A 13,983-nucleotide genomic window follows, 5' to 3' on the forward strand; every position below is an offset into this window, starting at 1 on the left:
GTGGTTAGAGGGGAGGAAAACTCCTGTAGAGAGATGATTTGATTCAACTTGGACAAGAAGAAAAGTAGAGTTGAATCAGATGGACTCTGCAGGACAGAACAAAACAAGACCACCCACACAACCATTAGTTTAAAGGATAAAAAATATGTCCTGTTTCCAAACAGGGAAGTTAGTTGTTTTGCTCCCATTCACACCTCTGGAGCTCAAAGGGGACATAACTGTAAGGGTTTCTACAAGATGCTGGAAATCCTGGATTTTAATGTGTTTTGAAGGTTTGAATTTTGAAAAAAGGGCTTGAAATTGTTAGAAAAGTTGTCAAAAGTTCAAGACCTTGTTTTACACTTCTAATGGCTGGATATCCATTCTGCTTTCTGCTCTGTTTTCCGAAGAGCATGTGATCACATTTTTAATATAATAGAGCAAAGTCACCTTTTTTTCACGATACTCCAGAATAGTTTTAGTCTAGTTAGTTTAGTTTTAGTTTCAGAATAGTCATTTATTTATATATATATATATATATATATATATATATATATATATATAGAAATATTAGTATACTGTATTGAATATAAATATGTAATTTACCACTGCTGTAAGGTGCTGGAACAGCCTGAAAATGTGCTGGGATTGGGTGTAGGAAACCTGCACTGCTACTCAAGCGCAACAAACAAGTTGGATACGTGCCAACATGGTCCCAAGTCTGTTTTAAAAACAGGTCTAGCATTCCAAAGTTTCCCTATAAAGTTATATAATATAATAATAATGAACTACCATGAAACAAATAATTGACCAATACCATATCGCCACACTGTTAAAATAATCGCCTAAGTCATTTTTTGTCAAAATCTGGGTTTTTTTTGTTGCCTAAATCATCTCATGAAGCTTGCCACCTATGGAAAAAACTTTTTCCTTTAAGATCATCACTTCTTTGACAATTTGCCATATTCATATGCATCAGATAAGAACCCAGCAAAGAAGAGCTAGAGGGAGATTGTTTAGTTATCAGTTTAGTTTACCAGTGTTTTATTGTTGACACTAATATTGGTAACACTTTACTCTAAGGTGTCGACATAAGAGTGACATGAGCGTGTCATAAACATGACATGGGATGTGTCATTGACATTAATGACACTTTGAAGTAACATTAATGCTCATCATACTTGTCATGTTTCTGACAGGCTTGTGTGACTCTTATGTAGAGACCTTCAAAATAAGTGTTATCATATCATCACAAAGTCATGTTAAAAAAAATTGCCTAAGTCATTTATTTCTCTAAAGTTACATAATTTACACACAGTGTTATTACTATGCCAATGGCCATCATTTGTTACATCCTTTTTGAGTGAAATGATCAATAAATGTAATTTTAAAAGTTTTTTGTGTTTCCTGCAAAACTTGAAAAAATGAGTTAATAGATGTTTTTAATAGGGTCACTGTCTGTATCTTATCACAACAAGGCCTGGGTGCGGTTTACACATCGCACCAGCCGCGCCTTTTCCTGTCACAGCGGAACGGCTGTGCGTCAGGACGGCGGGTCAGCTGACAGCTAGCGGAGGACCAGGAGGAAGGAGCGGAATTAGCGGGTGTGTGAACTGGGAATCTACTGGATCCTGACATATCCGAGGCCAAACCGGGAGCGAAAGACTGGTGGCGTTCGTGAGGGTAAGCGCATCAAAGTCGAGACGGTTTACATGTTTCTCGTCAAAATGATCCACTGTAGCCCGGTAACCGTTTAGGAAAGCCGGTGAAACTGTTAGGTTCGGGGCGATGCTAGCATTAGCCACGTTAGCTGCCGCTCCGTTAGCTAACGTCAAGCTAGCAGCGGCAAGCTGTTTGATAACGGACAAGATGAAGATTTCGCCACAAAATAAAAGCACACAGTATGCATTTTATTAACTATTTAATGTTTAGGGGGCTAGTCGGTACTATAATGTTAAACTGTTGTTGCGAAAGTTGTTGATAATTAACGGTATTGCGTTTTAAATGGTCGTCAAACGGTCGGATTTTCTTTTCACCGGAAGTCCATTTAAAATTCCGCACGGCTTGACGCTGGTTCGCCAGCTAGCCTGAAGCTAAATTAGCTAGCTACCTCTCACTCGGTCTATTCTCCATCACTTTGATCTTAGCTGAAGGTCAAGCCTCCATCAGCGTTGTAGCCACATACCAATGCTTAATATTAAGTGTTTCCGAGCAAGCGTGTCCCTCACCGGTCGAGGAACAAATGAGAAAATATGAAAAATGTATGAACGTTAGGAAATGGCCCGAGTGAGCAGACATCTTGACTGGCCAATAAATGGGCGATTAAACCCGCTCAGGTCGAGTGCACGGTTTATTCGGTCACGACCCGGCAATGTCTTAATGGGGGATTTATTTTACTCATCTTGGGCATTTGATTGTGTTGTCTACTTCTTCTGAGCACCGTGTGTTTAAGTGGTCTGGCCTCAGTCTTCGAGGAATTCCAAGCATGTCCTTCATCCCCTGGTTTCCAGAAGCTTCATTCTTGAATGAGAGCAAACTGCTATGATTTGTTGTTTGTCTAAGGCCACAAAAAAGCAACGCTAACATCTGCACTGCCTCTAGATGAATTATGTAATCCATAGGTTTTAATCTTTTGAATGTCATGTTTAGTCTAAGTCTGATCTAGACTGCACCTGATAGTAAATTGCAACCCAGTAAGAGCAGCAGATTTGTAGCTGACTGGTGGCATCCTGCTTCAAACAACTGGTGGCTGCTAATCTGCTGTTAATCTTACTTTGGAAGGAAACAAGGATTTGACTGTTGTGTGGGTGGCGGAGTCTCTTCAGCCTATATTAGAGTGTTTTTTTTTCTTTTAATGTGTGTATGTATGTGCACATGCATGCAGTGAAAATGAGTCACCACAGTGGGGCAGCTGCAGGGTTTATTCAATTGGCAATAGTGCTGTTTGTGTGAGAGAGAGAAAGAGACAGAAAAAAGCGGATGTGAGGGACAAGCGTTTCCCTGTACTGTTGGTCACTCCCTCACTTTTCATTGCTTTCACTTCTCTATCACCCCTTTTTCCTTTCCCTGTTTCCTCCCTGTGATCTCTCGCTCTCCTCAGGCGGGGTTTGGTTTCACCATGGCCAGTTGGGACTGAGAAGCAGCCACAATGATTGGAGGATTGTTTATCTACAACCACAAGGGGGAGGTCCTCATCTCCAGGGTCTACCGAGATGACATTGGGTAAGTTGCTGTAAAATTCCTAAATTTTGAGGGACTTGTGTCAATAAGAAGGGCCTCGTCCGGCAGGGGTGGACAGATTGGCAATGGTTCCATAGGTATGAGAGAGGATTATGTCCTTTTTCTAAACTAAATAGATTACATTTGTCTGTTTTTGTTTTCTCTTGTTTAAAAATAGCTAAACCTGCATAACATTTAGGACAATGTTTTTCAAGCCTTAGGCAAAGAACACAGTTTTGTTTAATAAAAATGAATTGTTTTTATTTACAAATTCAAAAACATGAGGCAAAGGTGCTGTTCTCAAAATAAATGACTGATAAAGCACACATTATTATAATAAGGGAACAACACAAAATATGGGTACAATCGGGAAAAAATAATCTAATTTAATATTTTTCATGTTCATTTTTGTCAACATTTGTCAGGTGAAAGATGCCCAGATCCACATATCGGATCAGTGGGTATTTTGTTGACAGGAACTCAGCTATGTGGCCAGAAGAATACGCTTCATATATTGTCAAGATCTGACTTCTACTGTCTGTCCTCCTTTCCTCTTCCTTATGTGTTTGTTTGTGATACATTGTTGATGTGATTCACCTGTAAAGGACATACCAAGTCTCCATGCTGACACCCAATCATCACTTTCTGTTTTGTGTAAACCCAGCCGTAATCAGTGATTAAGTTGACGGCAGTCATCTGTTCAGAACAGACACCAGTCCAGTGCCTTGTAGATTTAGGCAGTGAGGGTTGGCAAGGTGTAAAGAAGGCACAACGGTTAAAATGTATTTCCTTGTGTCAATAATGTGGCTACAGAGGAGCGCTGCTGGGTCAGGGAGGTCACTTTTTGTGTGAACCCGTAAGTCAATTTTGTCTTTAACAGGTTTTTTTTACAGTAGTTGTGGGGTTAGAGGCACAGAGGAGACAGTGGATAGGGGCAGCAACAAAACAGTATGCTGCATTTTACATCTGTTCTTGTTGCACGTCACATTAGCAGGCTGAGACGTCATTAGAACATCTTGTTTAAATGAGATGAATGCAAGCTCTGCAGGTTTGTTACATAGAGGCTCCCTTCCATCTTTTGTCCTGTTTCTAGGCAGCAATCAGTCATGTAGTTGTGGCTGCTTTATTTTTAATCAGTGTCTAGTGTTGGCACAAATACTGTACGGCTGCTCGTCTCAAGTACAATGTATATTACAGAATAGCACTGAATACATACGCAGGAAACCGAAGTCGACTTCACAGCCTTATGAACACAATGTTTACAGTTGGGTGGAAAAGACTTCCGTCACGTAAATACAATTTAACAGCACTGAGCAAACGGGGCAAGGAACAACTGAGATATACTCCTCTCATTCCTCTCAAATGCATGTCTGATGCTGTCATATCATATCTCATTAATAATAACACTTTATAGTGTTTCTCTCAGTATTAGATTTTATTTGTGGCATATACAACGCAGACCTGCTAATACCCGTTCAACCCACGTCTGACCCATTCAGAGACTCCAGTCAGCAGTGTACTTCATGCTATTCACTGATGAACTGAATACTTTTTTCTAACATTGGGCATCACAATCAATGAAAGTTTTTAGTCATGTGTATACAGTTTATACTTGCACACTCTCTTATTCTGTCTCCAAAATAATACCCAAATGGGTTGCCAAATATGCTTAGATGGCCAATAATATACCTAGGTGGACTGTGCACCAGTACAGTTTGTTTGTGGGGGAAAAAAACAAAATTGGACTTCATTTAACATTACTTTTCAGGCCTCAGATTAAAGAAAATGACAGCTCGAGTGGAGTTTACCCAAAACTGGCAGTTAGTCCGACAGGCAGTGAGATGTCTCTGTATATTTGGTCTACCAAAGATGCTAGCAAGCAACACTGCACATAAAGTAAGTAGGGCAGAAACTTTGACTAGGTCGGACTACAATGATTAACTAGAGAGCTATCTTTTAAGTGTTACAGTTATATACAACTTTGCCAATTTCACAGACTAAAGTTGATGCAGTGTATGTGCTATATTGTTGTGGCTACACTTTTTTTATTATTGCAAAGGGCTTTTAGTTAAAGCTGATGTAGAAATTGATCCACTTGAAATAATTAAGCTGTTATGAAGTGATATAAATAATCAATATGCACTTGCCATGCTGTTGTGAAGAGCAATATAGTGCTGCGGACTTGTTCCCAACATATCCAGTTACAATAATGGCGTCATGATAGACATCTCGTTACTCATTCTGTCTGTGTACATGATGCACGAAAATGTCTCTTGTGCATTTTTGTCTCTCTCCTCTCCTTTTACTTCATCCTTTTTTTCCTCTCTATCCTCTGTATCACCATTTTCCTCCATCTGTCCATCTTGGCCCCTGTAGGAATAGGTAAGAGATGCTCCAGCCTATCAAGCATGACCCCTCCCCTCTCATGGCCACCGATCAATGACCCCCTGAAACCCCCTAACTGCATGCCCATTGATTCCACAGTCAACTTCCCGATACTTCCTATAAGCATGAGTCACCTGTCATGACATTATAGATACTGAGATAGAACAGCCAGTCCATTCAAAGCAAAACTTCAGCCTCAACCCGAGCCCTTTAATGAGTATTGACGCTCACAAACCAATCTACCGACGCCTAAGCATGTAGTCTTGAGCATGGGATACGATGGTTAAGTAGTCTGATCGTCCTTTTATTCTGTTCTGATTTAGCAGGAAGAAATGTGGAGATTGTTTAGATTATTTCAGATGATTTATGGGGTTTCATTTGAGGAAGAGGGCTTTGAATTAAGAAAACTCAACTTCAATTGACTTCGATTTTGGTTAAAATTTTGTTGACGGTTTTTTTTATTATTTCAAAGGGTAAATGTTGTTGTTTTTCACATTTCAAAGAAAAATGTGTCCAATATTTTTTTTTTTAGCTGAGGTGTTAATACTTGTTAGCTTTAATATGGAAACAGTTAAATGGACAAGGTAAAGCTCATGGCAGCCTCCTTGTAGGGCTGTACCAAATCTTTTTTTTTTTTTTTTTTTTTTTTTTGAAAGCGTCTATTAAGGATTCAAATGCTAACAAATATGAAATTAATCACATTTTGTGAATTTTGGAAATTATTTTTACAACGCTCTGGAAATTGTTTGGATCACATTCGTCAAACAATCCTACACAGCCACCACTGGAAACTGATTTTACAAATTGTGTAATATTAATATTAGTGTAGCCTAATCTTTATCCGCAATTGTGCAGAATCACTGGCTTTTAACAGATTGAATAGACATGCTAACAAAGCTGCACAGCATTTGAATGTTGATTTAAGAATTTGAATGTGACCATTATGAAGCTTCGAACTATTCGGTACAGCCTTACCTCCTAGACTGAAATATTGTACCTTTTTGTCTTTATTCAATAATAGCCACATGGATGAACATAAATGTTGATACTTTGCAGACATAGTACACATTTTATCTTTGAACATAATATAACATCAACCAAGAAGGCACCTGTATATGGGAACAATAAGTAAGAGTGTGGTTAATTTGTTAACAAGGCTTGTTTTTTCTAATATTAATATGGCATTACATTATCAGAATTGGATACTGGTGGCTTGAATGTCAGAAAGGTCTGTGCTAGTGTAGACCTCTACAGGTTCTCAGTAGTATTTGCTATTCCTGTCAGAACATGCTGCATCCTCTGCCCTGTTATTTATAAATCCACATTAATCAGGGCTGCGTTTCCCCATAGCATCATGACACTAAAGTAAAACTTCAGATTAGATTTGTATCGTGCATAGGTAAAACATATTTTTTTCCCATGGAGTCCAGATAGTTATGATGTTTTTGCCTGGGTGTCAACCTAAACTTTCAGAGCCTACCCTCTCCCTCCTGGTAATTATCACCATTTACACAAAACAACACTCCTTTTCTCTGCCGTAATGCACCAACTTAAGGTGTCTGTTTCCAGATGGTTGGAAAATGTTTTTATTACTGCTCTTTCCCTGGAATGGGTGGATTTGCTGTTGAGGTCTAAAGGGATGATTTAATTTGCGTCAAGTTCTGAACTGGATCTCAAACTCATGTTGGGATAGTGTTACAACAGTCTGTTATGTAAAAGTAAATTCTTAACAACTCAAGTATCTTTCTCTTTTTTGTTGTTGTCTTTGTCTCTGTTTCTTTCCCCAAATCTCAGGCGTAACGCAGTGGATGCGTTCCGTGTGAACGTGATTCACGCCCGGCAGCAGGTTCGATCCCCGGTGACCAACATCGCCCGCACCAGCTTCTTCCATGTCAAGCGCTCCAACATCTGGTTGGCAGCCGTCACCAAGCAAAATGTCAACGCCGCCATGGTGTTCGAGTTCCTTTACAAGATGTGCGACGTCATGACGGCCTACTTTGGCAAGATCAGCGAGGAGAACATCAAGAACAACTTTGTGCTCATCTACGAGCTGCTGGATGGTAGGAGACGCGTCATACAAAATATGATGGGCTAGATCTGAGAACTGGGCAGCTCAGGAGCATATAGAAGCACATTATAATTATATTAAGTAGATATTATGTGTTTGTCCTCCCAGTGAAAGCTGTATTGATATAATGTCTCACTTAGGCAACACTGGTACATGTTCTAGTTTTTCCCATTTTTATCTCTCACCAATGGTTATCTGTTTGTGTTTTCACAGAGATCCTGGACTTTGGATACCCCCAGAACTCAGAGACTGGCGCTCTGAAGACCTTCATAACCCAGCAGGGCATTAAGGGACAGGTCAGTAAGACCAGTTTAATCTCTCACTAGTGCAGTCATGAAGCTTGTAATGTTCAGTTTAATTTGAAACGGTTTTAGGTCTTGTTGGTGCTGTTGGATTGTGTTGCATCAAACTGAGATGTATGTACCTCATTTATATCAGTGAGCGGAGACTTAATATTAGGAACATTTCTCATTATAATCTGGACAAGGTCCTGGAGAATCACAAGTTACAGATGGGTGCAGAATAACAGTGTTTTTTGGGGATGTGACAAGCCAGTTTTGCTCAAGATATTTTTAAGTGGTAACAATGACATGAAGCAATAACTGACAGTGTGATGTAATGATATCCACACTGCCAGTGACACTAGTGTCTTTAATGAAATTATGCAAAACACCATGGACACAAAACATTAGATGGAAGCTTTAAAACTGGGTTTTTGCAGAACTATCTATCTGCCAATCGTTATTATAAGTTAAACTGGTTAAGAAAAATGTCTAAAAAATAATCATGTTTTTCTGTTCTCTCCTTTTCTCTCCTCAACTGCTCTTGGACCCTTCATAATATAGCACCAGGTAATAAACACCATACTGAGATCCTAGCTCAGGATTTTTTTTTTTTTTCCACATATGGAACCATGTCGCATTTGTTTGCCTCCCTCCCTGTAGTGCTAATGATCCCTTTTCATCGCCTTCTTTCATTTGTCGGTGTGTCAGCCTTCTCCTTTATTGCTGATAGTGATACAGTTTCTCTCCCTGTCTCCCAGACAAAAGAGGAGCAGTCTCAGATCACCAGCCAGGTGACGGGGCAGATCGGCTGGCGTCGCGAAGGCATCAAGTATCGCCGCAATGAGCTTTTCCTGGACGTACTGGAGAGCGTCAACCTGCTCATGTCACCGCAAGGTCTGTTTATGTGGTCTCGAACAAGCTGGGTGGGGACCGCTGACATGAATGATTTATTGAAACTGTATCAGTCAGAACAACAGTAGTTTCATAGTTTTGTTCCTTTCTTGTTATTTTTACATATTTGTTTTATGAAAAGACTTCAGTATGATAACAAATTCCAATCTTGTGTTTTGATTTATGATCCCATTTTTAGTCTTTTGTTTACATTTGGGTCGTAGATTTTAACTTTAAAGAGAGTTTTCAGCAGTCACCAAAAACCAACAATGTGGCACAAAATCTGATTTGTAGTCTGGCCAGTTTTAGACTCAGGTTGCATTATTCCCCGTCCTGTCCAGGCCAGGTCCTGAGCGCCCACGTGTCGGGCCGAGTAGTGATGAAGAGCTACCTGAGCGGAATGCCCGAGTGCAAATTCGGCATGAATGACAAGATTGTCATCGACAAGCAGGGCAAGGGAGGAGCATCTGATGACGCAGGGAAGAGGTGAGTGACAATAACAAGTAGACAGCAAATTGAATATCTTGAAATTAACCATATTTTGATAATGGAAGCTGACAATCATTTAGATAATTTGCAATTCAGTTTCTTTGAGAATGGAGCTTTTATACTATTTTCCATCCTTGTCTGTTAGCCCCGTGTCTTTGTTATGAGTGTTGTCTTGCTGTTTTACAACAAGACAAGCTTTACAAGTTATTATTTTAATTTTTCTTTCCTTTGGATGCATCTCTCCTTTCTTTCCCTCTCTTTCTTTTCTATGTGCTGTACCTCAGTGATTTAGGGGGAGGAAGGTACTGTACTGACAAGTGTCCTCACCTTCTGCTACTTCAACACACACACACACACACACACACACACACACACACACACACACACACACACACGTGTCTTGTCTGAGCCCTTTAGCACATTAAGATTCATCTCATGCACTGATGCTCTCCACACACTCAATACAAATCAAACACACCTTTGTTAACTCTTCAGTGTACATCCCAGTGGTTGTTTCCCAATTATGTGGAATGGCTGGTTTGTTTTAGCACCCCACCTAACATCTAATAGGGACTGTGTTGTGTGTTATTGCACAGTAGTGTCATTAACTTCCACCAGGTTTTCATGTCTTGATACTAGCAGTTGTGTCCCTGTGTGTACTACATTTTAAACTATGGATATTAATTGAGGGAGAGTAGAAGTTTTATCTTTACATTAGGTATAATTAATAGCGGTGAACAGGTAAACTAATGTTCTTTTGTCTCTTTTTTTTGTGTGTCTCTGATGTGTTTTTTCTCCCGGCAGTGGGAAGCAGTCCATAGCCATCGATGACTGCACTTTCCACCAATGTGTGCGCCTCAGTAAGTTCGACTCAGAGCGTAGCATCAGCTTCATCCCCCCTGATGGAGAGTATGAGCTCATGAGGTCAGTAGATGGATTAAAAAATTTTTTTAAAGCTTTGTTTATTATTAATTTGTCCAGACAGGAACCAACACACTGGGGGCATGACGAATACATAAAAATGCAAAATACTCACCTGCGTATGTTTCACTTCAATACTATACATATCATCAGCAAATTTGTGACAGTTGCATCATTTGATCAATTAATGGTTTGAATAGCTTTGCACACACAAAGGGCAAGCTAGCAGCATCCTATTGACCCAGAGCTGCGTCTGGCAGACTGTCTGAGGTCAGTTGTTGTATAGCCTAAGCTACTATAAGCTATATTATTGAGTTTCCTATAAGCAAAATTTTCTGGGTGCATTTGAGTTCCCTCTGGTAAAAAGTATGTAGTGTATACGTCTAGGGCTTTATTATGAAGGGTAAGATCAGTAGGAATGGATCTGGATCTGCCTTTGTCGAGGTATTCTCACACTGTGAATGTTGACGTGTGTCAACGTGTGAATGTGTCCGTTGCACACATCATTATTTGTTGCTGTTACTTGTTATACTACTTACAGTGCGGAAGCTCAGAAAAATTCACCATGTTCCAAAAAACCCCTCCAAAAACTGCAGTTTGAAAAACTGATGATGTGCAATTTAATCACACAGAAAAAACACCCCCAGTGTGTAAAGGCCTTGATGTGGCTGTACCACAACAATGTTTTGCTGGTTGTTGTCAACAAAGAAAAGAGAAACTCAGATTAAAACACACACAGAAAAAAACACACTCCATCATACCTTTTACCCTGTACATTTTTGTTTCCTGCTATATTAATATTCTGAATGTTGTGTACAGCCCCTTCAATGCAAACTATATAAACCACATATAAAATGTATAACGTGCCCTACTTTGTGTTCACATGGTCAGTTATCTCTTTAAATGCATTGTTTAAGACGTGAATGGATGTTACATTGATAGCCACTATAACAACCTCAGAAAATCATTGTTTATACTTGTAAAACAACACAATTTTTCTAAACGAACCACTTTTCTTCTCCTCTCTTATTGCAGGTATCGCACCACTAAAGACATCATCCTGCCGTTCCGAGTTATCCCTCTGGTCAGGGAGGTTGGCCGCACTAAGCTGGAGGTTAAGGTAGTCATCAAGTCCAACTTCAAACCCTCGCTGCTGGCACAGAAGATCGAGGTGAGTGCTCATGAAAGTCGAGGTGCTGATGAATGCAAACAGCCATTAGCAGCAAACATAGATCCGAATTTACTAGTTAGTCATTTTGCCACAAAGTGCAAATATAATCAGAGACACTTTGAAACTATGTGTATGAAGCATTTTTCTTCTCTTCATTATCAACTCTCAGGTGCGTATCCCAACACCCCTCAACACTAGCGGCGTGCAGGTGATTTGTATGAAGGGAAAAGCCAAGTACAAGGCCAGTGAGAACGCCATCGTCTGGAAGTGAGTAGTAGCTCCACCCGCGAGTTCACAAGATAGAACCGAACTCAGTTTTATGCACTCTGTGTCATGTTAACAATTAACAGCTCCTCTTTGGTGTCTGTTTGTTTAACCTCTCACACAGAGTTCTACACTCTTTTGTAAACCCATTTTTTAAACTAATTTATTCTTTTAAGGGTTTTTAAAATTGGCTTCCATGTTGCTAAAAATCCAACTAACACTTACTATGTTTGTGTGCAGGATCAAACGCATGGCTGGGATGAAGGAGTCTCAGATCAGCGCTGAGATCGAGCTGCTGCCGACCAACGATAAGAAGAAATGGGCCAGGCCTCCCATCTCTATGAACTTTGAGGTCAGTACTCCTCTCAGTCGCACATACATTACTGTTCTTTTGCCTTTAGCACAGTTGGCAGCAAACAAGTGGACTATGGATTAAATGAGATCCCAGTATCAGTCATGCAAATTACAACCTGCTGAATATTTCCTCATAGACAGACACACTCTTCCTGCTCAGAGTTTGCTCCATTCTCACACCCACACCCAGCGACCTGTGTGGCCTACAGCTCCCAGCATGCCCCAACACGCTTTTTTTTCCTCCTCCCGTCTCCGCAGGTTCCTTTCGCTCCCTCTGGTCTGAAGGTGCGCTACTTGAAGGTGTTTGAGTCCAAGCTCAACTACAGTGACCACGACGTCATCAAATGGGTGCGGTACATCGGCCGCTCCGGCATCTATGAAACACGCTGCTAAAATTCAACCCCACTCTAGGCAGCGAACTGACCACTCTTCCCTCCCATCTATCCTGTTAAGATTTTTTTCCTACTTTGTCTCTCTCTCCTCCCCTCGATCCTTATAGCTTCTCTCATACAACCCCCACCCACCACCCTCACCCCTTCCTAACTAGGTGTCGGAGATTGAATTTACATCGTTAAAATAAAAAAACGTAAATATGATATAATGCACAGATATATGCAAAATGTGAACCATTGTATCGTATATATCTCGTAGTGATGAGTAAACCTGTAAACCAACTGGTGTCTGAAAAGAAAAAGACAAGTGATGCAGATGGGGACCAGGGGGAGAGGGCGGGGCACCTTTAGGTGTCTTTAGGGGTCTTTAGGGGGTGCTCTCTTGTGTTTATTCAGTGTTATTATTCCACTATCTACTCTCCAGTTACTTTAGAAGTCCCACACGTCCTAGAGGTAATCCCTGGTGAGATGATTTGTAGCTGTTGTGGTTAAAATGAATCCTGATATCGTTCCTGTATATGAACCTTTGTCTCCGTAGACTCTACCCTTCAAATTAAGATTCATCGTCTGATTCTGTATTGTGGACTGATTGATATTTGATCTGTGTTTTTTGGGAACGGTCAAAAGTCTCAATTCAAAGTTTCTCATGGGCAGTTAGAAAAGAGAAAGGGATTGATGGTGACCGAGCTGTTTTTGTACTTTCTGGAGAGATTATTGTTTCTTTCCCTATCTGCTGTTTTTCCACGATTAGTTTATCAGCATCCAGTAAGTCAAAGCGTAGGGGAACATTCCAGACAGATTTGAGGCTTGACCATCGATGAGCTAGTTTGTGACTCAAATTTCCTGTTTCTTAAGATCAACTTTGTCACACCAGTTTGATTCAAAGATGCTTTTGGTAAGTCTGGCACTGGCAGCGTGTTTGCAGCGAGGTGAGGTCTCCCCCTGGTGTTTGCCTCGTCACTGTCTGCTTCTTCATGTTTGTAGCCCTGGTGACCGTTCTGTCCAATAAAATCTGACTATGTAACCAACCCTGCCTCTGGGTGGGTTTGTTGTTTTAATGATATTCTTTTGGGTTGTATTGCAAGTACTGTTTCCTCTTGATGTCTGACATGAGGAAGGGGTGGTTGGGAACAATGTATTTGGGGTGATACTGGTGCAGCACAGCTCTGGTTAGTTCAGTTTTTTATTCTGTCTATTCATTTCACAAATATGTTCTTACAGGTGTTGAAAATCCAGTTGGAAAATGTTTAATTTTAGCCATTAGGATTTCAAGATTAAGAATATGCCTCAGTTCAAATATACTCATTGAGAAAGACAATCTGGTGTTTTATCCACGGAATTACTCATGTTAACCAAAAATCTATAACTAAAACTAGGACTGCAAGCAGTACTGAACGGGCCCTCGCAGTACACGCGTGTCGGGGCATGCTGCCGTCGGGGTGTGTGCGTTACAGGGGCCAGTCTATACCACCCCTATGAATTTCATTGCCTTAAGTGTTATAGTGTGGCCACGGTACCAAATATGAAATTAGACTGCCACCACAGTGCCACCTAGGGGCCGATCAA

At 40.5% G+C, this 13,983-nt stretch overlaps 1 protein-coding gene across 1 annotated transcript; it reads left to right on the forward strand.

Annotated features, from left to right (window-relative positions):
* Nucleotides 1–1,505: 1,505 nt before the first annotated feature.
* On the forward strand, nt 1,506–13,445 carry LOC131980619 (AP-2 complex subunit mu-A-like). Its single transcript, XM_059344876.1, has 13 exons — nt 1,506–1,662; nt 3,080–3,201; nt 7,378–7,643; nt 7,865–7,947; nt 8,497–8,502; nt 8,694–8,829; nt 9,168–9,312; nt 9,600–9,617; nt 10,120–10,239; nt 11,272–11,407; nt 11,577–11,674; nt 11,912–12,023; nt 12,284–13,445. Exons 2-13 carry the CDS (start codon nt 3,128–3,130, stop codon nt 12,416–12,418), a joined length of 1,329 nt encoding a protein of 442 aa, XP_059200859.1. The 5' UTR covers nt 1,506–1,662; nt 3,080–3,127; the 3' UTR covers nt 12,419–13,445.
* The last annotated feature ends 538 nt before the right edge of the window (nt 13,446–13,983 follow it).

Source organism: Centropristis striata, chromosome 11 (assembly GCF_030273125.1).
Source record: "Centropristis striata isolate RG_2023a ecotype Rhode Island chromosome 11, C.striata_1.0, whole genome shotgun sequence".
Classification (NCBI taxonomy): Eukaryota; Metazoa; Chordata; class Actinopteri; order Perciformes; family Serranidae; genus Centropristis; species Centropristis striata.

Bases quoted from the DNA above. Each gene is read 5' to 3' on its own strand.
- LOC131980619 (XM_059344876.1), top strand. From the start codon at position 3,128: ATGATTGGAGGATTGTTTATCTACAACCACAAGGGGGAGGTCCTCATC. The intron at 7,644-7,864 runs GTAGGAGACGCG...GTGTTTTCACAG, and splicing joins CATCTACGAGCTGCTGGATG to AGATCCTGGACTTTGGATAC. The intron at 11,408-11,576 runs GTGAGTGCTCAT...ATCAACTCTCAG, and splicing joins TGCTGGCACAGAAGATCGAG to GTGCGTATCCCAACACCCCT.